The 25,255-nt window shown below is 44.5% G+C and overlaps 1 protein-coding gene across 3 annotated transcripts in view; it reads left to right on the plus strand.

Moving 5' to 3' along the window:
* The window catches only part of bcas1 (brain enriched myelin associated protein 1), a 169,306-nt gene extending 144,399 nt beyond the window's left edge, over positions 1-24,907 (plus strand). For 2 of the 3 annotated variants that reach the window (XM_078555362.1, XM_078555361.1), the window contains 3 exons: positions 9,557-9,610; positions 19,164-19,448; positions 22,172-24,907. In XM_078555362.1, coding sequence (XP_078411488.1) covers positions 9,557-9,610; positions 19,164-19,448; positions 22,172-22,246 — 414 coding nt within the window. In that variant the 3' untranslated portion in view covers positions 22,247-24,907. The remainder of the gene's footprint in view (positions 1-9,556; positions 9,611-19,163; positions 19,449-22,171) is intronic. The other variant, XM_078555364.1, reaches the window with a different exon arrangement.
* Positions 24,908-25,255: the final 348 nt, after the last annotated feature.

Below are 25,255 nucleotides of genomic sequence, written 5' to 3' on the forward strand. Positions count from 1 at the left end.
AATGAGATGTGTTTTTACAACAATCAACAGTGGTTTCATGGTCATCATTAGACTTTTAGTTCCAGATTTTTAAAAATTGAATTCAAATTCCACCCTAGTTTTCAAAATGCCTCTATTGAGATCCTGTCTCATTTCTGGACTCAGTTCAGAGACTAGGGAATATGTGTGCAATGGAGTTTGCAGCCCTAAACTGTATGCTGAACATGGGCATTGTAACAGAAAATTAACCATGTCAGATCCAACATCATTTTTCAACATTAATTACAACAAAAAGTTCTGAGTAAAGTGCAGTAGGAATGCAGTAAAAATGCCCAGGAAAGTTGCGGGATTAGCCATAATGGAAACACCAGCATGATTCTCACTTGGCAACTATAGTTTTCAGGAATCACAAAAGTTTGTTTTGCTTTTGCTGTTTAGCTATCACCTTGACTAATAGTTAAGCTTGGTGTATACTTTGGTAAGTGGAACAGCTTTCTGCTGCTCAACATGATGAGTAAGTGTTCCTCTGAAGTTTGACATTGCTGTTTTCTATATTACATATATATTTTGCAAAGTGAGTCCCATCTCCCGGAGTGACTAATCTCTAGTGTAGCATTGAAAAATCTTAGGACTCACTCTCTGCCATGTTGTCCATAATTCAGTGTTCTGCTTTTGTAACTAGTTCCAGCACCTGCTCTGGCCAGAATGTACCTCCCCTTTAGGAGGAGGTGCTAGCTTCTTATGATTTTGCACGCACTCTTCAGGTGTGCAGCCAGAGCTGCTCAAGGGTAATGGTATCCTGCGAGGCCATCTGCAGCTTCCTTCACTGAAAGACAGCAGCTTTCAACCAGCCACACTGCAGCCACCGCACAAGAATGCTAGGCCAGGCAAAGGCACAGGGAGGACAGGCACGAAGGGAATGCACAAGAGTTCTTTTTTGTATGCAATACGGCAATGTTAGATTTATAAATTTGATTTGAAACATTTGTTTTGTAGCGGCTTTCATTTTAGCGTTGTGGCCAAGAAAATGCTGTGATAAGTCAGTTACAGGGGGAAGGGAGGTGCAGAACTGTTGTTTAATGGGGAATTGGGGTTGGCATTCATTGGTATCACAGTTGGATGAGTTGATCATGGACAGCCCAGCATGAAAGGAGCTGCATTGGTTGCCTCCTTCCTTCCTCTTCCTTGTCCTCTCCCTTCTCCTCCTCTTCCACCATCACCACCCTTCTCCTCCTGCTCCTTAGCTTGTTTCCATATACGTGTACCCTCATAATGGCGAGGTGGTGTAGCATGCAGCAGACCACCACGAACCTTGCACCAACTCTGCTGCGTACTGCAGGGCTCTTCCAGTGCGGCCCAGACATCAGATGTGTTGCTTGAGCATCCCTGTGGTCTGCTCGATGACAGCCTCCTGTATGCCAGCATGGCTTTTGTTTCATGTGTTCTGCCCATGTGTGCATGGTTGTGTGCTGGAGCTATGGACCATGTGGCCAGCAGATATCTCTCATCACCCTCTGGTTTGTCGTGGTGGCTCAAAGACTGATGGTGCTGCCGACTGTCTCAGAATAAAAGCATCATGACCCCTGCCAGGATATCAGGCACTGACCTTTTCAGTTGCTGCGTATGGTATTGAGGGAGTGAGATCCCTTCAGGTTGCAGTACCACTCCGAATTGACGTGCAGTGCTGCAATTGACACTCCTGTAAGACTGGTGGTGCCTCATGGCCTCATAGACTTTACATAGTCCAGCCGCAGTCATTTTGTTGTTTTGAGACAACATAGGCAATTTAAAAATGCTCAATGATGATGTACCTACACGTCCAGTGTTAAATTTCTGCTTTTCCAACAATATGTACTGATTAAAACCTCCCTTTCCTCAGTGGCTGACATGGATGCATGATCTTCTCCCCCCCCCTGCTTTTTGCTCTCAAATTACATTCTTTTAACTGTTCAGGATTGAACAATGGACAGAATTTTACACCTCACGGGTGGGCGCGTGCCCGACGTCATTTCGTACGGGAGCAATCTTCAGATCAGCAGGCGGATATCAGATCCGTGCCTGCCATCAATTAAAAGGCCACTTAAGGCCATTAAAAAGTCAGTTGTTCGCGATTTCACGCTCGTCACATGGGCAAAATGGGCAGGCAGCCAACATACTTTTTAAAAAACCTCATCCAAGGGTGGGATAAAAAGAGTCAGCTGCATTGCCATTGTGAGTAGTCAAGAGTTTAGGAGATAGTTTGCAGCTGGTTGCTTATTTGAACTTGACAGCTTCATCTCTGCTCTGAGCTTCATTCTTAGCATTTCCAGGCTTCATTTCAGGACTCATTGGTGTCTCCAAGGCCCCTGGAGGATTTTGACCATGTGGACCCTTCCAGGTATCAACCAGCCTTCTGTAACCCTGGTAATGGAATTGTGGTCTCTGCAGGTGGCACCTCCTCCTCTGAGGAGGAGGCAGAAGGGGGAGGAGGCCAGGTGTCCCAATACAGCTTCCAGGGGAGCGACATGTGGGAGGAGAGGCACAGGCATAAGGGGCGCAGGGCCAACAGGTAGTCCAAGGTGGAAGGGGCCGCAGAAGATGTCACTATCCTGCTGCCAGGGTTTACAGGCAGTGATGCAGCTATTTCAACATGTCCGAGGCGCAATGCCGAAGGAGGCTTTGCCTCTCCAGGGAGACAGTGAGCTCCATTTGCCAGACAATTGGGCCTGAGATCACTCCAACTGTTTGGGTGGACACCCCATGCCAGTGGCTCTGAAGGTCACAGTGGCCCTCAAGTGGGGGATCTTCGTGGAGTATCCCAATCAGCTGTCCATAGTTGCATCAAGCTGGTGACAGAAGCTCTGTCCGGGTGGGTAATGACATTTATTCATTTCCGATGAGGGGACCAGCCAGGCTGAGTGAGCCAGAGGGTTTGCAGCGATTACTGAGTTCCCCCGCATCCAGGGTGCAATTGACTGCATACATACAGCGAGTCACCCGGCAGCCTTTGTCAACAGCAAGGGCTTCCACTCGATGAACATCCAGATAGTTTGTGAACACAGGATGCAAATTCTGCAAGTCTGTGCAAGGTACCCTGGCAGCTCCCATGACGTTTACATCCTCAGACACTCCCAGGTGCCAAAGGCTATTCAGTGCTCCAGCCCGACTGGATGGATGGTTGCTGGGTGACAAAGGCTATTCATTGAAAACGTGGCTTATGACGCCTCTCCGCCACCCAAGAACAGAGGCAGAGCAGCGTTATAATAGGACTCATGCCTCCACAAGGGTGGTAATAGAGAGGACCATAGATCTTCTGAAGATGCACTTCTGATGCCTGGACATTCAGGGGGAGCACAATACCCTCCAGAGCGGGTGTCACTGATAGTGGTTGCATGCTGCACTCTCCACAATCTGGCACTGGCAAGGGGGCACCCACTGGAGGAAGAGGATCTTGAGGCAGCTCCACAGGCCACAGAGGATGAATCCAGTAGTGAGTCAGAATAGGAGCCTGGTGAGGAGAACACTGAGGGCGTAGAGGCAGACCTCTGTAACCTTTCGGGAGGCAGGGACACCTTGATCCAACGCTCCTTCAGCGAGGCTGCCAAAGATCTGCTTCGACTTCATGCCAGGGCTGCCGCTTCCATCCCGGATGTCTGAAATGACCCTTTCCTTTGAACCCAAAGTCCACACAGGGCCTGTGCAATAAAGTTTAGCCACTCACGTCCAGCATTAAGCTCTGATGTGCCCTGCACCAAAAAAAAAGGTGAAGCACACTCAGGTCTTTAAGACAAAAGCAAAAGTTATATCATTTTGACACTCTCAACAAATGAACAGAACTATATCTGGTGTTAATAGCCACACTAGTCATTACAACAAAACATGGCAGAACAGAAGATCACCCGGGAACAGTCCCAGTTGCGCTCTTAAACCTACGTTTATGAGTGCTACATTTTGGTGTCTCCTCCCCAACCCTCGCTGGCAGCGGCATTGGAGACAGCTGCTGACTCTGCTGTCTTGTTGGCCTTGATGACCTTGGCGGTCATCCTCTGGCCAGTGGAGCCTGTGCTGACCCCACCTGGGAGGGAGTGGCCAGTGCCACGGCTGGCATCTCCCCAGTCATCACGGCCACAGTTGCCACAGTCATTGGCAGAGGGGCAGAGGAGATGCTGCCATCATCCAGAGCGCCCTGAGAGGAGTTGGCAGAGACAACAAGCAGGTCATGCGCCAAGGTGAGGTCGCTGTGGACCTCCCTGCAAGCCATTGATGGATGGGCATTTAGCTGGGATACTGGTTGCCTCATCCATCTCTCACAATGGCACTGACCACCTGAGGTCCTTGCCTGTGTGAGGGTTGCTGGTCTGAGCACAACCCCAGGAACCCCTGATTCTGTCCTCGGAGCTGCCTCTCCATGAGAGTCACCATCCTTTCAATGGAGGAGGTAGTGCTCTCGGCAATGAGGGCCAACGCAGTACTGATGCTCCACGTGGACTCCTCCACAACAGAGAACATTACATGCACACCCTCACTGATCTCCGCCAGATCTTCCCGCACATCCTGCTGGACATCCAACATCTGCTGCCTAATGGACAATTCCAGAGGCTCATCATCTGCCTTCGACTCAGCATCGTCCTGGTCTCCAGCAGTCCTCCAGCTGCTGGCGCCCTGGGCACTGTCTGCCTCCAGTGGTCCTCTGGCATCAAGGATGACTCTTTGGGTTCCTGAGATTGAGTGTGTGTTGGCGAATCTAAGGGAGAACAACGACATGTCATTAGTTTAAGGCATCACGCTGTCACTGTGCATGCCAGGCACCCAGGTGAGACAATGGAGATCTGCATCATGGTGCTATTGTCTTTCAATGGGGACTCCAGGTTTGAGGCCCCCATTAATGATGAGACTACACACAAGAATGTTTGCACAATTCGACACTCTCACCTCTGTGCACTGCACTCTTACCTTCGTCAGAGACCCCTGCCTCTCCACAACCAGCTGAACGAGGTGGGTAGCGGCTCTCCAGCTCCAAAGCATCCATTTCATACCTAGTCATGATTAGGAGATTTGAGGGGCCTCCACCTGTCCTTGACCTCTCTATGTTGTTATGGCTCCTCTTCTGAAAGGACAGAGGAGCATTGATTAGTCACTCTCTACCTGCAGCACCCTTGTAGCCTGGCCAACCCCACCTGAGGAATACCTTGCAGGGCACATCCGAGTCGTGGCCTTCGAGCTGCAAGGCACTCAGGCCAAGCAACCAGGACTCACGCCCTTGGCCAGCTCCGGAATCATTGACTGATGGCACACAGACTCTAACACCCCTGAGCTCCACATGGGTACAGCCAGCCCTTAACACTTCTCCACACTGATCCATGCCAACACGGTACTCACCCTTGCCAAGCGCAGCAGGTTGTTGAACCTTTTGCCGCACTGCACCCATGTGCGTCTCACAATGTCGTGGCTGCTGACCTTGGCTGCCACATCTCCCCAAGCTTTTTTGGTTTGGCGCTGTGGTCCCCTCCTGCCATCCCTGAGTGCGAAGGTGTCTGCCTGACACCCACGTCCTCCAAAAGGACCGTGAGGCACTCATCCGAGAAATGGGGGGCCAAGTGCCCACCCGATATGCCCTCTTGCCTGACGTTTCCTGGTGAGGCCATTGTTCCAGTCTCCGGAGCGAATAAATATTCTCCCCTGGCAGCCTCCAGGGAGCTGCCTTTGCCAGTTTTAAAGCGCCTGCTGGGTCACCATTGGACCCGGTGCCCGACAGGCCCCCGCCTGGCCCTTACCGACAATACAGAAGATGCGTTTCACGCTGGGCGGGGCTTAATTGGCCATCCAGCGTGAAATTGTAGTCGGGGCCGATTGCGGTCGGGAGCCCATTTCCCGTCCGGTCCCGGGCCCGCCGATCACGTGCGCCCAACAAGGGAAAAATTCAGGCCAATGTCTCTCTCTTAGGCATTTTGAAATGGTGAATGGTGTGTGTGTGTCAGGATTGCGGGTGTGATGAGGAAAACACTAGGAACTTTTTGCGTGGGCACTCACTGGCTGGAAATGATTTTGAATGGTTCAATGTTGGTATTACCTGACAATGTCATGTAATGTTGAGAATGACATCATAAGGAGGCGTCTGATAGTACTTTTCTTCCAGGGGTGCACCCACCAACTTGGAAATAATGGATGAGGCTGGTAGGGTGACCATTTGGAACTGCCCGGCCTCTAATTGGTGGATCTTGATATCATTCGTTTTTGAATTAAATCCAGATTGATCGTCAAATGCCACAAATGGACAGACCTTCCATCAGGTTGAGCCACAGCCTTGCGAACAGTGAGAGTTTCGAAATACCAGACCTAAGAGTGTCTAGTATTGAAACGGGGCCAGATATGCTGAAATCTGGACTGTCCAGTACAAAGTCAGGCCCAGAAGTACGCCTGCTAAAGATGCCATTTCAGAGTCAACATGGCACCTATAGCAGCGAAAAACCAGCTGCTGTGCATCTGACTTTTGCAGTCACCTTCTTTAATTGTGGTTGCCAGATTACATTAGCAGTGCAAACTGGGCTCCTTTTGAAACAGAGCAACAACACACATTTGGAGGCACATACTCACTGACGATGCTGACAAAGAAATGAGATGTTAATAATAGGACCATAGAATTTTACAGTATATAAGGACTCCATTCAACCCATTGTGCCGGCTCTTTGCTAGAGCAATCTGAAACTAATCCCACTGCCCTGCTCTCTCTCCCCTAGCCATATATCTTTCATGCTTTCAAATATTCATTCATTATTTCCAGAAGAGATGCAGCAGCCTCTGCATCAACTACTCTGCATTTCAATCGCTGGGCCTTTTTTGTTCTTTTCCTACTTCAGCATCTTTGCATTGGTTTTATACTCATAGTCCTTGTTTTTCTTCCTGAAGTGCATTACCTCACACTTCTTCATGTTACATTGTATCTGCCATCTGTCTCTCTAATCTGTCTCTCTAATCTGCCCACCTGTTTATTTTCTCCTGGAATCGTTTGCAGTTCTCCTCAATGTTTGCCAAAACTCCTACTATTGTATCAGCAGTACATTTAAAATGTATCCTTCCACGTCTAAATCATTTATATTGACCAACACCAAAAGTGCACACAGCTCTGAACCCTGGAATTAACTATTTCTATTTCTAACAGACCTTTTGCATGCTGAAAAATATTTAATGTTTCCCAATGCTTTTGTTTGTATTCAGGAAACTTTTGTGGAATTGCAGCATGTATCTAAATAACAAATTGCTGGAAAATGCATTTTTGAAAATTTATACAGGATTTATGAATAAAGGTCTTTACAGCAGCCATATACTTCTGAAAATAATTTATTTAGTTCTGCCAGTCAACAAAGAACATTCTTCTTTTTACAAGTACTGATTGTTAGAAGCAATATTGGCTGAAAATGTGATGGTTGTAAGCAATAATCGGTTACAGATATCCACTGTTATTTCATTAGAAACATTTGTGAGTCGTGACCTTAGTAGAATGTAGTTAGCGTTGTTTAGGACCACATCAAATACAATGTGGCACAAATTAAGTCATGTTCCAATTTAGACCAGAAATTTGTATCATTGATGTAGACACACTTGTTACTAATCTAGTATGTAGCAGGCACAATTCTAATTAGGCAGCGCAAAGGACATAATTTTACACTAAGCCAATAATGAACTATATAACAAAAAGTCAATGGGACTAGGAAACATTAAAAGTTGATTAATTTGAGTTGGAGCCTTGCCTCTGGCATTCTCCCAAAGCCTTTATGAAAAACCTATGAAAAAAGATACTGTCAACCACTGATTCCAGCACCAGATCATGGGCAGGATTTTCCCATCGGCAAGTGGGGGCGGGGCCCGCTCGCCAACGCGTGAAATGACGCGCGGTGACATTGGGTGGAACTCCCGACGTTACCGTGTCCCATTTATATTTTCCGGTAGGCAGGGGCACAGCAAAATCAGTTGCGCGCCCGCCGACCTGCCAATGGTCAATTGAGGCCATTGACAGAGTAATTAAACTAATTAATGGACCTGCCCATCCAACCTTAAGGTTGGCGGGCAGGCCAGGAGCCCCAGCGGGAATTAGAAAAAGCATGAAACCTCATCCATGGACGGGGTGAGGTTTCAAGTAGGTTTTTAAAAATGTTAATAAGGTTTTTGTAAAAATTATGGACATGAACCAACTCATGTGACAGGAACAGATTTGCTATGTCACATGAGGGGACATGTCAGGGAAATTTTATTTTTCTATTTTTAGCTTTTTTACGTTTAGAGCCGATCTCCCTGAGGCAGCACTTAACCTCAGGGAGATGAGTGCGCTCTTTTGTGCGCGTGCGTGAAAGAGCGCACTCTCAATTTTGGGTTTCTTCCCCCCCGGCCCGCCCGCACAGGGAGCGCACAGCACTTCCATGCGGACATCACGCTGGGCGGGCCAATTCATCATGCCCCCGATTAGGGGCGCCGATTGGAAACACGCCTGTGCGCGCCCGCCCTTCAACATCACACCCGACGGGGGGAAAATCCTGCCCCATGATCCCCACTGGAAGGCACAAGTGTATCCATCAGAGATGAGTTAAAGACAGGAGCAGATTTGCTATGTTGCCATTGGAATAACTGAACAGCATTCATCATTAAGACTGACAAATGACACATAAGCACTTGGGGTTTACCAGTAAATAACACCAAACCACATCCCAGTTGGGAGAAAAATCAAGAAAAAAGTTTACACGCCGAAATGAAGTTTCTTGATAAAGTTAAAAACCATTTAGTAATTAAGTAAAATGCTCAGAAAAAATGACCATGAGAAGCACCTAAAAAAGTACTCTCCCCATTTTTTTTAAATGCAAGTATGTGTAGACAAGTCTTAAAATGTTGGCTGTAACATTGGGGGGCACGGAATCATCATCCCGCTCTTTCTTCTATTGATTGTAAAACTAGGTGAGATCAATCAGGACCTTATAACAAATATGTAGGTTAAAGTTTCCAGCTTCTGAGATTTGCCAACCTGTGATTTCCATCCTTTAAAATGAATGATGGGCTGGCAGTCACAGAGGCAATAAAACCCTAAGGGTAAATTAAAGAGAAAAAAAAACAGCAATACTGAAAATCTGGAATAAGAACATAAAATTCTGATGAAAAGCATGAAAACAAAATATTGTGACCTGTCTTTTCACTTTGTAAATGCATTGTCTGTGTAATTTCTACATTTTAAAAATTTTTCTAAAGAGACATGCTTTGTTTTAATTTAAAAATTCCTCCTTTATCTGTAGTTGGTGATAAATAGGAGTAACTCATGCTTTTTCCAGAAGCTCTTTCATTTCAACACATATTACAGAATATCCTCATGGGAAGAAGGTAAAATTTGATGAACACTAAAAGTAACTGAACAGAAACGGAGCAATGGGGAGCCAGCAGAAAAAGAGCCGGTAACAAGTTAGCTGACATGTTGTTTGCTGCTGCTGTTGACCCTGAACTCATCAGCATAATTGAGACATACATAGAACAGATATCAAGAAACTGAATGCAAATCTTATTTAAGGGTCAATTCAATATTTTTTCATAAAGTAATGGCAGTTTGTATCTATGATTGCAGTCAGTCAAAGAGGATGAGAAATACGCTGAATCTGCAAAAGGTTCTGAAGGAAAGGTAAGTGCCTTTATTATTTTCTATAATGTACAGGGCACCGATTTAGTAAAGTACCGGTGGATGTCCCATGAATTACGGAGAAATGGAGTTGTCCTCAATGCACTCGTGACATTATAGGTATAGATATGGAGATCTGCACCTTCTCAAGTTGGTGAAGCTCCATCCAGTGGTAGAAGTGTGAAGGGAGTTGGCAGAAACACGCTGCAGAGTCTTTCTCCAAAGAGAGAGTGACCTACGCTGGCAAACTGCCAAAGGTAGTCAGGATGGATTAAAAGAACTATGGCAGGAAAATAATTTTAGAGAGCAGAAACGGGAAGCCCCGGAGAGTGAAAAATAGGTCCCGTGAGATGGGGGAGGTGGCAGAACAGCTCACAGAGTTGATCTCAGAGAAAGCATTCAGAAAAGTTTCACGAGTCATTTACTTAAGCGCTAGTCGATCTTCTTTGACACCACACAGGGGAGTTAAGGCCAAGTGCGGTCTTCAATAGAAGCAGGATTATTGGGCTGTGGGGTAATAGGTCCAAGGCTCACAGAAATAATTTGGTCCTCCTTTCAAAGTCACACATCCTACCCTATTTTTTAAATCTGGTATAAATTCCTCTGGCCACACTTATGTAGTTGAAACCCTTCATCTGCAGGAGGATGTAATGACAAGTTTATATTGATAGTTCCATCATAAATGTATGTTGATTCTATGATTATATAAAGATGACTGAATTTTTATTTTATTCTTGGAATGTAGATGACATGGGCAGGGCCACACTTATTGTCTAGCCCTAGTTACATTACAATACAATAGTACACAATGTATTGCCATTCCATTCATCACTGCATTGTGTACTGCCACACCTTACTGCACAGTGCACTGTCACTCCTTACTACACAATGCTCTGTCACTTCTTACTGCACAGCATTCTGTCACCCCTTACTATGCAGTGCACTGTCACTCCTTACTGCACTGTGTACTCCCTCCATGTTGCCCTCAAGATAAGCCCCCTGGCAACACCACCCCTCCCCACTGCCACCATCCACAATGATAGGTGGGAGAGATGTGTGGTTTGGGAAGGAGCCTGGTTAAACTGTCAAATGTGCAAAATTTGATCCTAACCCACAGTGCACACACCTGTTGTCATTTGATAGCACAATTGAAGAGGTATCTGAGTATCCGATGGAGGGGAGTCTCTGTATTAACCTATTTAAGGGTTCTCACAGTGCAATTGGAAGTCTGATTTAAAGTTCACTGTTGCTGAGCCGGTCCCCCTAGAGGTCAGGAACCTGTGAAATGAAAGGGAGGCAGGAGCTGCAGTTCCAGAGGTTAAGTGCTTTTTCCAGCGCTCCTTGTTGAGAAAAGCTTCATCCTCCTACTCCCTACATCCCCCACAGATTGTGACCTCAGTGCACTCTATGATGTTCTCTCTCTTTCCTCCACCATGATGTTCTACTTTCCACTCTCACATCCCAAGCCCCCAACACAGCTGTCCTTCCCATCCCTCCCAGCTGTGGCTGACCTTCCACTTCCCTCACTCTGAGGGCTGACCTTCCCACTCCTCCCTGCCATGGCTGACCTTCCACTTCCCTCACTCTGAGGGCTGACCTTCCCATCCTTCCCTGCCATGGCTGACCTTCCACTTCCCTCACTCTGAGGGCTGACCTTCCCACCCCTCTCTGCCATGGCTGACCTTCCACTTCCCTCACTCTGAGGGCTGATCTTCCCACCCCTCTCTGCCATGGCTGACCTTCCACTTCCCTCACTCTGAGGGCTGACCTTCCCATCCCTACCTGCCTTGATTACTGACCTTCCCTGTCCCTCATTGTGATGGAAAACCCTGTGCGTAATTTAACCATACAGTCTAGGAGGCCTCACATTGGATTCCTTGTCTGTGTAGAGTTAACTGACATCAGTTGGGCAGATGTCGAGCCTCAGTTGACATCAATAGGTGTGAATTGAGGAAGAGAAACATGATCAGGGTTTGGGTTCCTGATTGCTATTTTAACAATGTCCACTAGAAAGGTGTGCATGCGTGTATGTACGCATATGCGTGTGCAGGCTTCAGCCAGACAGGATCATGGTCAACTGTGATGATGGTCGAAGAGTCTGTTCGGGCCCACATGTGAAAAATAATCATTGAGACATGTACTGGAGGGCTACCAATTAAACAAAACCCGAGCAAGGACTCAACACCATCAGGAAAGAAAGAAGGAAGGACATCTCTCCTGTAAATTGTCCATTTCAAAAACTTCATAAAATAGAATTACTGAAATAAAAGTAAAATCCCAAAGAACATTCCTAAATTCATAAAGGTTCTTTGGGCAAGATTTTAACTCACTCAAACCCCATCCACTTACACAGAGTTAAAATCAGGCCTATTGTATAAGCTACAAAGTTGTAAGCTGATATTTTTTCCGGTCGCTGTAAGTAGTCGACATTTTAAAGAAGTTGTACTAAGATATGACCAAGGCTAAGGGTCTATCATGGTCCTTCCTTCAAGTACACATAGGGCAGGATTTTACGCCCCACGAGCAGGCACGTGCCCGACCCAATCGGGTGTGCGTCCCGACATCATCGCATGATCTTTTGGCCGGCGGGCAGGCGCGAGAGTCGTCAATGCACCCGCCAACAATTAAGAGGCCTATTAAGGTCCTTAAGCAGGTAATTAATTTGTACTTTTCGCTAACCGTCCAACCATTTGGTTGGCGGGTGGGCAAATCGGTCGGGCGGCCTTTGGATTTTTTATGAAACCTCATCCACGAGCGGGATGAGGTTTCCAGAAGTAATTTTTTTTAAATTTAAGCATTATTTTAAACATATCCTTCATGTCACTGAGTCACATGTGGGGACATATGTTTCTGTCATTTTTAAAATGTTTATTTTTTGTGTCCACAATTCTTCAGCTCCCTGAGGCAGCCTTCTGCACTCGCACTCCTCCCGCCCCCACCCTGGCAGCGCTGAGCCTCCCAGCGTGCGTTTCACATTGGCTGGCCATTAATTGGCTAGCCAGTGTGAAATCGCGGTCGAGGCCCGATTGCGGGAGGCGGACCGTTTCGTGGCCAGGCCTGCCCGCCGTGCCCATCCAACGACTGGAAAACCCTGCCCATAGAAAATTACACCCACGGTTAATCTTTTTCTTAAATTTTTCTGAGTGCGTTTGTTTCGGAAAAGAGAAGTCATCGCACAGTGCCTGGCTTCCCAGTCAGGGGAATCACCTGCTTTTTTTTCACTTACACTTGGCTCTGAGCACTGCTCTTATCATTGCTTTCAATGGGAAAATCAGAGCTTCTAAGAATCATAGGTTGAGCAGGGCTGCGGAATAGTAATACAACTAGCAGCCAAATCGAGAGGGCAAATACTGCTTGGAATTTTCTATATAAATTTACAATAATTTAAATAATTTGGTTAAATTGTGAGTATATTTTCCATAAATACATGAAAAGGTCAATCACCTGGAGCGTAATCCCTAATGGTTGTTAATAAAACTTTATTTTTGTGCCTTTTCGGTAACAAGAAGAAATATCTTGCATGATACCCTATTGTTTGTATTTAACAGTTGTGGCTTTGTTTTCTGCAGTGAGGTCACTTTTCATCCAGTGATTTTACAGGCAAAAGATGTGTTGGCATGACTTTACTCTTTACATCATCGATATTAATATAAAGAACCTTTGTAGCTAATTCTGTGGCTGAAGAAGCAACAGGGGGCCCATCTATGTACGTGTCACTCTTTATCTGTAGATGTTGTAGCTCCAGACTTATGCCATTTTATTTAGATTAAAGTAACAAGAAGCTTTGGATTGTCTGCAGCAGGGGAAAGATAGCAAAGATCATAAGGATAATAAGGCCGTAAAAAAAGGCAAACCAAGCGTGGTTTATTTCTAGAGGGGTAGATTTGAAAAGCAGAGAAGTTACGATAAGCTTGCATTGAATCTTAGTTTGATCACATTTGAAGTATTGTGTACAGTTCATTTGATATATTATAAAAGGAATGTAACAGCACCGGAGAGCTGGAGAGAGTGTAAAAAAGATTTACAATCATAACACTGGAAATGCAAGGTTATACCTATCAGAAAAGGATAAACAGCCTGGATCTTTTTTCCGTCAAAGAAAAAGGCCTGAATTTTTGCCATGATATGAGGGTCTACGGCTTATCCAAAATGGCACTGGAGGTCAAATTCCAGAAGTTGCGCCCCCAATTCTGGCACCTGCCATATTTGGCAGTGCGGGTGCGGGGGTGGCTGTAAATGGGGGCGGGTTGTAGTTTGCACATCTGTGGTTCAAGGAGTGAGCTGCATATTTTAAGCTGCAGCTACCTTCAGTCAAATCTAATTTTTGCTAGTAGAATGTCCAAAACATGATTTGTGCACTTTAAATCTATCAGGTGGAAGTCTAAAGTTAGCAGCGTTCTTTGAGGAGGTAGGTACCCTTTTGAATAGGTCCAGGGACACCTTTGGGAGAGATAAGGTGTCCTTTGGGATTGTTGAAAGTAGACAGAATGTGCATAAAAAGTGGATAAACTCATTGGAACTGTCAAGCTCATTGAAACTATGGAGCTGTCAAGGGAACTATAAAGGAATTTAATTACACTGGCCTTTAAATTTTTAAATAAGTATTCAAGTTAAAAAAGACAATGCTTGCTATTTCACTGTCTGTTGACATAAGCCTGAGGGTTTTCATTGTAGGATTTGTGCTGCATGACTGATTTCACAACCTGTCATTATCACAGTAGGCTGCCTGTCAGCTCACAGTTTGCTGGGCAGCTCCAAATAGTTATAAAGTCTTTGTGGGGCTATGAATACAAATGCTTGTTGTTTTAAGGGATTAAGTGGTTGAAGGAATTTAAATGTAGTGAATGGGATTTTATCAATGAGAGTATTTTTTTTAAATAGTGGATTCATCAATAGACACAAAGCTTTATTTTATTTCCCCTCAGGATGGGCCCTGAGGTCTGCCCATGATAGATACTGAGTGAGTTGGCATGGAGGGTGTAAGGGCACAGGATGGTGGGTGGGGGGGCATGGGTTAGCATGAGTTGGCACTAAGTTGGCATAGGGGCTACATGGTGGTGGCATGGGGGGTATGAGGGGCCATAGAGGTGGGTGGGGTCATGAGGTGGCATGGTTTGGCATGAATGGGGCATGGGGAGTGTGTGAGGGGATGTGTGGGGTGAGGGCTAAAGGGCTTTTTTTTTGTTTTATTGTATTGGTTTGTTTGCCGCTGGGACAAAGTGCTGGATCACTTTTTGCCCAGATTGCCTAAGCACCCGGCAGTCCCTGTGTTGCCTCCAAGTGGGTACGATTCCTGTTAACAGCTGCCCCCACACCTGGACTGCTAAAGAATGGGGAGATGTCAGATATCCTTAGGATTAAAGGGTTTGGAGCCAAAGCATTATACTAAGCTCCAGGAGTTGTCCCATACCATCAAATGCAATGAAATGGACTATGAAAGGGAAAAAAAAATTATGAGTTGAATTTAATGGCCTTAGCAGTGGGTCCACCCATTGGCTGGAGCGTGAGACAAAACCCCATTGTGGCAATTCCCGGGTGCCCCAATGCAATTAAAAGCCAATCAGGCGCCTACCTGGTCAGTTTCGGGGTTCCTCAGGAAATGAGGATGAAATACCTGCACCTGTGTGAAAACAACCCGCCAAAACACCATGGAGACTTGAACGAATTATTAGTGCATTTGAACACAAAGGACAGGATTCCTCCCCCCACCCTGTCAGGGGCGAAGTTGAAGGGCGGGCACGCACAGGCGTGCTTCCGATCAGCGCCCTCGATCAGGGCGTGGTGCCATTTTACCCGCCCAGCGTGACGTCCGCACAGAAGTGCTATACGCTCCCTGTGCGGGCAGGGGGGGGGAATATCCCAAAATCGAGAGTGCGCTCTTTCGCGCGTGCGCACAAAAGAGCGCACTCATCTCCTTGAGGCTAAGTGCTGCCTCAGGGAGATCGGATCTAAATGTAAGAAGCTAAAAATAGAAAAATAAAATTTTCCTAACATGTCCCCTCATGTGACACCGTCACATGAGTTGGGACATGTCCATAATCTTTACAAAAACTTTATTAAAATTTTTAAAAACCTACATGAAACCTCATCCCGCCGGTGGATGAGGTTTCATGCTTTTTCTCATTCCCACCCGGGCTCCTGGCCTGCTCGCCAACCTTAAGGTTGGGTGGGTAGGTCCACTAATTAGTTCAATTACTCTGTCAATGGCCTCAATTAGCCACTGACAGGTCGTCGCGCACACAGCTGATTTTGCTGCGCCCCCACCTACCGGAAAATATAAATGGGGTGTGGTGACGTCGGGAGTTCCATCCAACATCACCGCGTATCATTTTACGTATTGGCGAGCTGGCCCTGCCCCCCATTCCCTGAAGGGAAAGTCCTGCCCAAAGTGTGAGACAGATGACGGCAAAATAAAAGCCCAATTACAAAATTCTCCAGCTCACTGGCAGCAGGGAGTGGGATCAATGGAAATGTCCCACCTCTGAGCCTGCTGACTAATTAGATGCCGGCAATATTCCTTAATGTCCAGCTGGCAGGCTCATTGGGTGCGATTTTAACAGACTTGCACAGTTTTTTTTATTCTTTCATGGGATATGGATGTCGCTGGCTAGGCCAGTATTTGTTGCTCTCCCCTAATTGCCTTTGAGAAGGTGGTGGTAAACTGCCTTCTTAAACTGCTGCAGTTCATCTGGTGTCGGCACACTCAGTGCTGTTAAGAAGGGAGTTCCAACATTTTGATCCGGTGTTAATGTTGGACCCAATGCTTTTTTATGCTCGGTGCCTAAATTGTGCAATCCTGTGATGCAATGTCTTGTATATAATTGTGCAACCAGATAATGGTGTTTGAATAGGAGGTGGCTTAATGTAAAAACAAGCTTCAACTGCCAGGAAATAAATGCTTCCGTATGCAAGCAGCTACCTAAATAAGGAATCAGCTACGCACTTGAATTGAGAAGATGGGACTTTTTATGTTCTTTGAAATTGTTCATGGCTTGCTGCTGAATTGTATATTGAAAAGAGATTTGTGGAGAAGATGTGTTTAAAGTTTCAGTTAAAAGTAAATCATTTTGCAATTTCATATCTGGTTTCAAGGATCAAATGTGTAATTGCATCTAATCTGAGACTGCGGTGGGTAGTTGGAGGACCAATGCTGTATATCATAAAAGTTTGGTTTTTCATGAATTTGCTAACATTCCACGATTACCAAAGTCACCAGAAAATTCCAACAGATAGTGGCAAACAATACAGGAATTTTCCCTTACATCTTATGGAGAAATTATTGGCTATTGCAAATATGTATTGTTACTATCTGTTGCTAAATTGTCTTATTGAAGGTTAATTTGTTTACTACTCCTCCTAGTTCCTGAGGCTCTACTTCCTCAGTTCCTCTTTCCAGTTCAAGCTGGCACTCTCTTCCCTTTTCCCCCAATTCAATCGGACACTTTTCTACCCTTTCACCCTCGTCACACTTCCACTCTTCTTCCCCAGCTCATGCTGACACTTGCCTCCCCTACCCTCCAGTTCACATTGGCATTCATCTCCTTCCTCTCTTCTTTTGCCCATCCTCCCCTACCCACGCCACATAGTTAATCTTCCCAATTTGTCCCTTAGAGCACTTTAGGTTTCCAAATGGATGGCACTGCTGGGAAAGCAGCCAATGATGTATATGACAATTCCAAACCTCTCAGACGACCAATAGATTGAGATTTTCCAGCCACTGTGTGCAGCAGAGATATCGCTCCTGGGCCAGCAGCAAAAGCAATTAACAGCTAGTCTGAGCCAAGAAAAAGAGCAGGTTGATTTTTAGTGATGCTATTTTCACAATGTGCCTCATTTTTGCAAACTCTGCAAATGATAAAAAAAAAGCCCTTGCTTTTTCAGCCAACAGTTTGCAGTGAATTATGGCAATAGAGTTGTTTAGTACAGGAGTCTAAAGCTTGCAAGCAAGTTCAAGTGATCCAGCCTGTCATGTACTTTGTCAGTATGTGAAAAGAAACATGCATTTTTTTTTAAATCTGGTAAAATATGAATTCCACTTCCATTTTAACATTTATTATGGATCCTGCTTCCATGGACTGTGTAGTAATTTTTAATAAATTCTTCATAGGCCAGGATATTTCAATCCCGTCCTGCCATTTGAAGAGTTGGTGGGGAACACATCTCCACTGACACTGCCTGCCCCGCAGCCATTTCACACTCAAATGAGCATTAATTGACTGCAGACGAGACTTCTGCCCCTCGCTGGAGAGGAAGTATTGCCTTAGAGAGCTGCTGGCCAATCTGATTAGCCAGTAGCTCTCTAGTCCCTGCAGCGATAGAAGCTGCAGTAGTCAGAAGTGGAAGTTCATGAAATCCATGGCGCCCAAGTCCCAGGAGTGCATGGAAAGGGATCTCAGGGCGGGGAGCATAGGGAGGCCTGTGGTGGGGGTGGGGGCGGAGGTGGATAGTCAGGGGATAGGAGTGTTGTGGGATAGGCTGGAGGGGAGGGCAGTCCAGCAGCCACCAGACTTAAGAGGGGGGCATCCGAAGTTAGAATGGTGCTTCTGATGGAGGCGCCCCGCCCCTCCACCACCCCTTCCCACCCAAAGCCTAAACCCAGTCATTTTCAGGCTTCTCCCACACCCAGGAAATCCTCCCGCCAGCCTAAAAATTGAGGCTGGCCGGGAAACAGCCCTTAAGCAGCCAATAATTGGCCACTTAAGGGCCTCAATTGGGGCAAGGGCAGGCAGCCTGTCTGAGGCCTCACCTGTCCCAGCATAAAGTCGCTGAGAGGTCGGGGCAGGCAGGATCCCAGCTAGAAGCCCATTTGTGCTGTTTCAAGCTTCCCCTTCCACCCCCAGTCTAAAAACCTGCCAACCAGGGAGTGTGAATTTCAGGTCACAGTGTAATTGTCCTTTTCTTATTCCTAAATTCAGTTTTTGCATTAGATTAATTCCAACAGCCTCTTTTTTGTTCTATTCTAATCCTTCTGTAACTTGCAATGTTTAGCACCCACTCATGCTCTCGTCTAAGCCACAGTTAAGTCTCTGCTGATGCCTTTATATCATAACACCAAGCACAAACAGTGCCTGATTTTATTTAGATTACTTAATGAATTCATGCACAGAAAACTCCAACCTGGCCTGTTTGTCTGGCAATCTTATTCTTTTTAAGACTTCCATTCCCTGATCTGTTTTTTATTATCTTACTGTTTCACCATAATCTTTCTTAATGCCCTATTCTCATTAAATTACCTTTTTGCTTCCTTGTCTTGTTTTCCCCTCCACACCGTCATATTGGGTTAAATTCCCTGCTGCTTGTTACTCTCCCAGCAAGGATGTTGGACCGAACACTATTCAGGCGAATCCCATCCATGCTATGCCAGAACGGCTCCCCATGTTCCAGAAACCAGAACCTTACCTTCCACACCATCTCTCCAGCCACACACTTGCCTCTTTGCTATGACTGATATCACATCAGCAACACAATGGCACGCTTTCTGTCTCCATTTACAGAAAATGGGAAGGTTTCATGTCACTATTTCAGATTCTGACTACATTACTTTCTCTTTATTCAGGACTCAGGCTTGGCGGATGACCCGACAAGGAAAGGACATGAGACTAGAGAAAATTCAGTACCACCAGCAAAGAAAGGCAAAGACAGTTCAAGGCAGAAAAAAACAGCACCAGAGGGCGATCAAGAAGAACCTCGGAGAACAAAATCTGTGGAAGCTCTTCCTCCCTCACAGCAACCAAACACTGTTTCAGTGTCAATACCGAATGGCAATAACATCAAAGCCACAGAAGCGCCTGAGAAGAGACTCGAAAAGAAGCAATCATTTGGGGTGTTTCTAAAACAATTGGTATGTTAAAGAAGCTCAGATCAAATAAGTTTCCAAAGCCTTTGCAATTTAAGCATTTAGAAACTAAATTAAATATTAATTCATATAATTTATGGAGTTTGAGCGTTTTGGCAAACCATAATGATAGGTTTGTTCCCTCCCCTTTGCTGTTTTATCTTTCCTGACTTGCCATTTTTGCCTTTGTATAGTTTATCCCACTGACTTGATGAAAGAATTGTAGTGTCAGCGAATTTTCATGAGAATTGTAACCTTCTACATGAAAGACTGTATAGAAATAAAGTCTCGTGACTATATAATTGGTAAATTCAAACAGCAATCACTAGTAAGGACTCAGATGTACAAACAACACAATTTACTTTGCTGCTGTAGTTGGAAAAATAGACAAGTTTTTTATTGATTCATGCTTTTAGTTATTTTTCTTTTGCTTGTCTAAGTTTCCCCAGCTGTAGTACTTGCCTGTCAACTGAGAAATCAGTACACATGTTTCTAAACCTGTGCCATTGCCACTCCAAATCAGCACAGTGAGTGTTATAGATTAACTCACAATTTAATTTTCCTTTTAAATGTATTTAAAATTCTACCTCAGGCAATATGCCTTCCTAGATAATTCCGGCTGTGATTAAGAACCTGTAAAAAGTTGCATTGGAGATTAAAAATGATATATAGTCGCATGACTTTGCAGCAGAAGTTATCAGTGAACTGTCACACGAGTGTGACCAACAGGGTTACTTACCCTCACTGTCTTTCCAAACAGACCACTTGCTATTAGTGGCTTACATTCATTGACTAATAATCAGATTATAACAGTTTATCGTTACTCACAGAAGTGTTACTGTTGTGCGTTGTATATAGCCAAAATGATTAGTTGCATAATTTACAGATCACTAGTTAGACAAATAATACTGTAGAATTAATATCAGAGTGCCACTATACTCCAACATTTAGATAAATCTACCTACCTAAAATCCACCCTACCTCAGCACGAACACTGATTAACCCCCAGCTTGGATCAGTGAGCACAGCTGGTCTTGCGTTTAGATTTTCCTTCTGCTTTATGTAATAATCCCTGGTGGGTAATGCTTGTAATGTCTGGAAAAATACACCAGATATAACAGAAGGTGGGGGCTTAATGAGAGGAGAATTGAAAGATCATCTACTGAAGCAGAGGATCTTTTTCAATAATTACATTTAGGTTCAGACTTCACAGTCAAGAAAGATGTTCTTATGAATGGTTTACATTATATGATTAATAATCAGAAAAACTGAAATTAATGGACAGTTTTATCTTATATAAGAGGTTATGGTTAAGACTTAAATATTTTGAAAGAGCTTTTTTAATTTCAAAAAGTAGATATAGAATATAATAAAAATACATACTTGCAACTAACATAATTTGTTTAACCTTCATATGCAAGTTAACTATGATTGTGATGTTTAAAATAAAGCAGCAATATAACTTTGAAGGGCATCATAGTCACTATTCATTATCAATCCTGAAGTATTCATTTGAAGAGTCTGGTAATGAGCACAGATAAGTAATGATCAAGATGTCCAAACAGAATTATTGAATCACTATTATTATCATCAATCCATATGGTCTTGCTGTTTGTTTTTGTTACATATTTTTAGTGTTTCTTTTTGTACTTCACCAGCACTATTTTAAAGATTTAATCCCCAGACCCTGGAGGTTTGTTAATCTCACTTGGGCAGCATTAAAGTCATTTAAAAATAAACAGTAATTAAAATACTTTGTTAAATCTAAAAGGGTGTGCTAAAAATAAAATGTACACAATTTGCTTAAAGCTCAAAGTCTTTTCAGGAAGGTGAACATATCTTAATTCAGGTCATATGAAAATACAATGCATGCTGTGATTTTCAGTTTAGGAAATTAGGAAGGGAAAATCAAAAAGGAATTTTGTTGCTGATTGCTATTTAACAGCCATTTGTTTACTGAGCCCATATGCAGATGTCAGGATGGCAGGACTGTGATGACCTTCGTGGTTGACTAGTCTCAAAGTAATGGCTCAAATTAAAAATAACGTCCACTTGTGTTGAGGTACCACAGTAATAGCTAATTTGGCAGACAACTAAAAATACTCATCATAAATTTTCTTCTGGAACAATATTGTTTTTCTTTGAAAAGAACTAACTGTTCTGCAGTTTTCCACAGTCCGCTAAGCTGAGTTGAATGCTGTGGGTAGTTTCTGTTTAATCAGTGGTTGTATTCAATCAAATATATCACTGTTATTGCTGCGACAGAGAGAGGAAAAACAATTAAAAGAAAGTTTGTGCTGTGTTAGCCGATCTGAAATATGGCTGTGGTAGAGGCACTATAATGGACTATAGCGTCTTGGGTTAGGGAAGGAAAAAAAATCAAAGTTCCCATTCACAATTGTTAAACAGAGCCCACTATTGGAAATGTTCATTTGGTGAATGGCGTGGGAGGACAAGTTTAACGTCAGCTGTGATGTACTCCACAATTAAGCAGCCCACCAGCGTACACTGTCAATCTCCTGGACAGTGGCCTATATCTTTGCAACTGTATCCCAGTAAGAGAGGCTTCTTTCAACAGAGAGGGAAGAAAATTAAAAGAAAGTAAGTGTAAAATACAGAGTCCTTGACATATCCATCTCGCTGATGTAAAAGTGCTAACATCATGTATAGATTGTAAAAACTGCTGCTGCAGTTGTCAATGTTTCCATCTTTATTTTTATGCTTTACAGGGAGGAAAAAAGACAGCAGATGTTGCGGTGCAAACAGATCCCGTTGTTATCCATCCTGCAGGGAAGACAAAGTGATATCAGCCCATTCGCCCTTTCATTCCAGGAAGCTTAGCAACATGCTTTACTACTTGGTGAAATCACATAACGTAGACAGCTCTGGCTGTCCCCCTTGCATCTGTTAGCACTCAGGGCATGCCCAAGAATATAGTTCTGATCATATTTCTAGTTAGTTAATTAGCGTACTTCCGGAAGATTTCAGGATCTTTAAAGCTACATGTGATAGATCTAGACCATTTTCTATGTATTAAATAAGTGTGTTGTTAGAAATGCATAATTTGACTAAACATTTTCATAATTTCTTTTTAATTGTTTTTGTAAAAACATCAAGGGCAGAGTTTTAAGGACCCCAGCCGACAGGTTTGCAGCCGGGGTGGGGGTTGTAGAGGCAGTGGTGGGGCGGGCTGTAAAATTCCCCAGTTGGCCTTCCTCCCATCTTTCCCCAACCTATCTGCAATTTTATGAGGGACGAGTGGGGCCGAGGGCAGCATGCCCAATCTCACCTCAATTAACGCCAAATTGGCCACTTAAGGGCTACTGCCCACCCGGCCTCAAATTTGAGGCTGCCAGAAGGAGATCAGGGCAGGGGGAAGCCTGGCAGGTCACCCTACATGGGTCTGACAACATCTGTGGAGAGAGAGACAGAGTTAATGGGGAGAATTTTCTCCCTGTCGGGCAGGCTGGGCTGGCGTGGGCGGGCTCGCAGCTGATCGCTGGCCGCGATCGGCAGGGCGCTGCCATTTTGCGTAGGCGGGCCAATTAAGGCCCGCCCAGCGTGATGTGCACCCGGAAGTGCTCAGTGCTACTTGTGCGGACAGGGGGAGGAAGGAGAGTCGGGGCCTGCGCTCTTTCACGCATGCATGCAAAAGAGCGCAGAAATCTCCCTGAGCCATGGAGCTGCCTCAGGGAGATTAAGAAAAGTCACAAAAATTTGATAAATAAAAAAAAATTATTCAGACATGTCTCAAACACATGTGACATTGTCACATGAGGTGGGACATGTTTATCAATTCACATGAAACAATTTATTAAATTAATAAAGCCTTCATGAAACCTCATCCCACCCGTGGATGCGGTTCCTTGAAAAATGCGAAGGCCACCTGGGCTCTTCACCCGACCGGCAACCTTAAGGTTGGACAGGCAGCCCTGACATGTGCCTCAATTAGTTGATTAATGGCCTTAATATGCCTTTGCTAGCTTGCCGGGTGGGCAGCCAACTCTGGCGCGTGCCCGCTAAACTGACGATCGGAATGATGCGCGATGACGATGGGACACACGCTGACCAGAAGATTCAGGCCAATGTTTTGAACCTGTATGACCCCTCAGAGCTCTGAAGAAGGGTCATACAGACTCGAAATGTTAACCCTGTTTCTCTCTCCACAGATGCTGTCAGACCTGCGAAGTTTTGCCCAGCATTTTCTATTTTTAATTCAGAATCTAGCATCCGGAGTATTTTGCTCTCATCACACTACACGGCCCTCAGGCAGGAAGTGGAATGCACCCCCCTTGTGCACCCCACCCGCAAGGACTGCCCCCTGTGGGCAATGGCAAGACTGCCATCCCCCAGGGCCTTACCTCCCTCCCTACCAAGAGACCTCCGTTGTCGCCACCTCACGACCCCCCCTGCCAGTCTTACCTGTGTCTGGGCCCATGGGCAATCCTAGGTCTAGGGTGGGTGTAGTACCAGCAGCAGCCACCACCTCCCTGGAGGCGCTTCCAAGCAATGAATAGCTGCCGGCCTCTGATTGATCAGAAGCTCTCGGCAAATGGAACTTCTGCCCCGGGGTCCTTGATCTCAGGAAAGTCCCACCACTGCTCAGCTGAGTGCCTAATTGGCACTTAAATCAGAGGGCCTCCCTGAAAAGAGGCAACACAGAGTTCTTGCCAGCTCTCCTGTTGGTGGACGAAACCCCCATTGCCTCTATTAAATATTGCCTTTCATCAATATGCTAGGATGAGCTACGCAGTAGTCACATATTTTATGCTAAATCTGTACAACAGGGGGCATCCAACCCTTATTTTAAGGAAAGAATGAGACAGCTTTTGATTTTAATGCATTTCATTAACTTTTCAAATGATCTGATGAAACTGTTGAACGCCTGCATAATTGATAGAAACTCTTAACTTGTTTCGGATATTGTAATTTTCAGAAGTTGAAATCCTTCATGAATATTTTGCCAATATTTCGGTGCTTTATGCATTTTGGAAATTAATTTATAATTTGATCAATTATGTTGACTGACACATTAGCGATGAAATACTTAGGATAATTTCAGTCTATATAATTTAGTTTATATGCCTTAATTTCCTTTATCCTATTTCCTCTAATTATTTCATTATTATCCATAGTTAATAAAAGAATTTTAAGTTATATTCTGAGTTCAACAAAACTGATGAAACTTAAAACTTCACAAAAAAATCACCTTTATTTCATCACAAAATAATTATGCTATAAAGTTTTCATTATGTGTTAATTATGCTATTAAAACACTCAAGAGTTCTCTGAATTGTTGCCAACAAATTCTGAACAGTTTCTGGGCATTCCCTTTCAGGCTATGAATGCATTCCTTCTGATTCACCTGTATACAGTTAATTACTATTTAGAGCACTTAAAAATATTTTCATTGTACAAACCCTTATTTGTGTTCCTATATTCTAATAAAGCAAGCTTTTATCTGATTTATATTCTACCTTTTGGCAGTTCACCATCTGTAGAGTGATAGCTTGCTTTGTTCAGTTTGCTATTGAGATCAAGCAGTTCTTGATTTACAGCCTCAGACGCTTTGTAAATTAACTCCCCTTTACCAAGCATTATTTTACTAACTGAAGAGTAATTTCATATATGTTGTATGTTTAAGATTATATTATTAGTCCCTTTTACCCTCTTTTCCTGAAAGTACTGATCCTTGATGATGTTCTGTCCCATGGGAATCAGTCATCCTCCAGTACCTAACTCAAGCCGCTATTCTTCATTTAAGAGCTTAAACAGTGAGCGTTGGCAACCTATTTAAGTAATGGGATTTACAG

Source organism: Cetorhinus maximus, chromosome 13 (genome assembly GCF_964194155.1).
Source record: "Cetorhinus maximus chromosome 13, sCetMax3.hap1.1, whole genome shotgun sequence".
Lineage (NCBI taxonomy): Eukaryota > Metazoa > Chordata > Chondrichthyes > Lamniformes > Cetorhinidae > Cetorhinus > Cetorhinus maximus.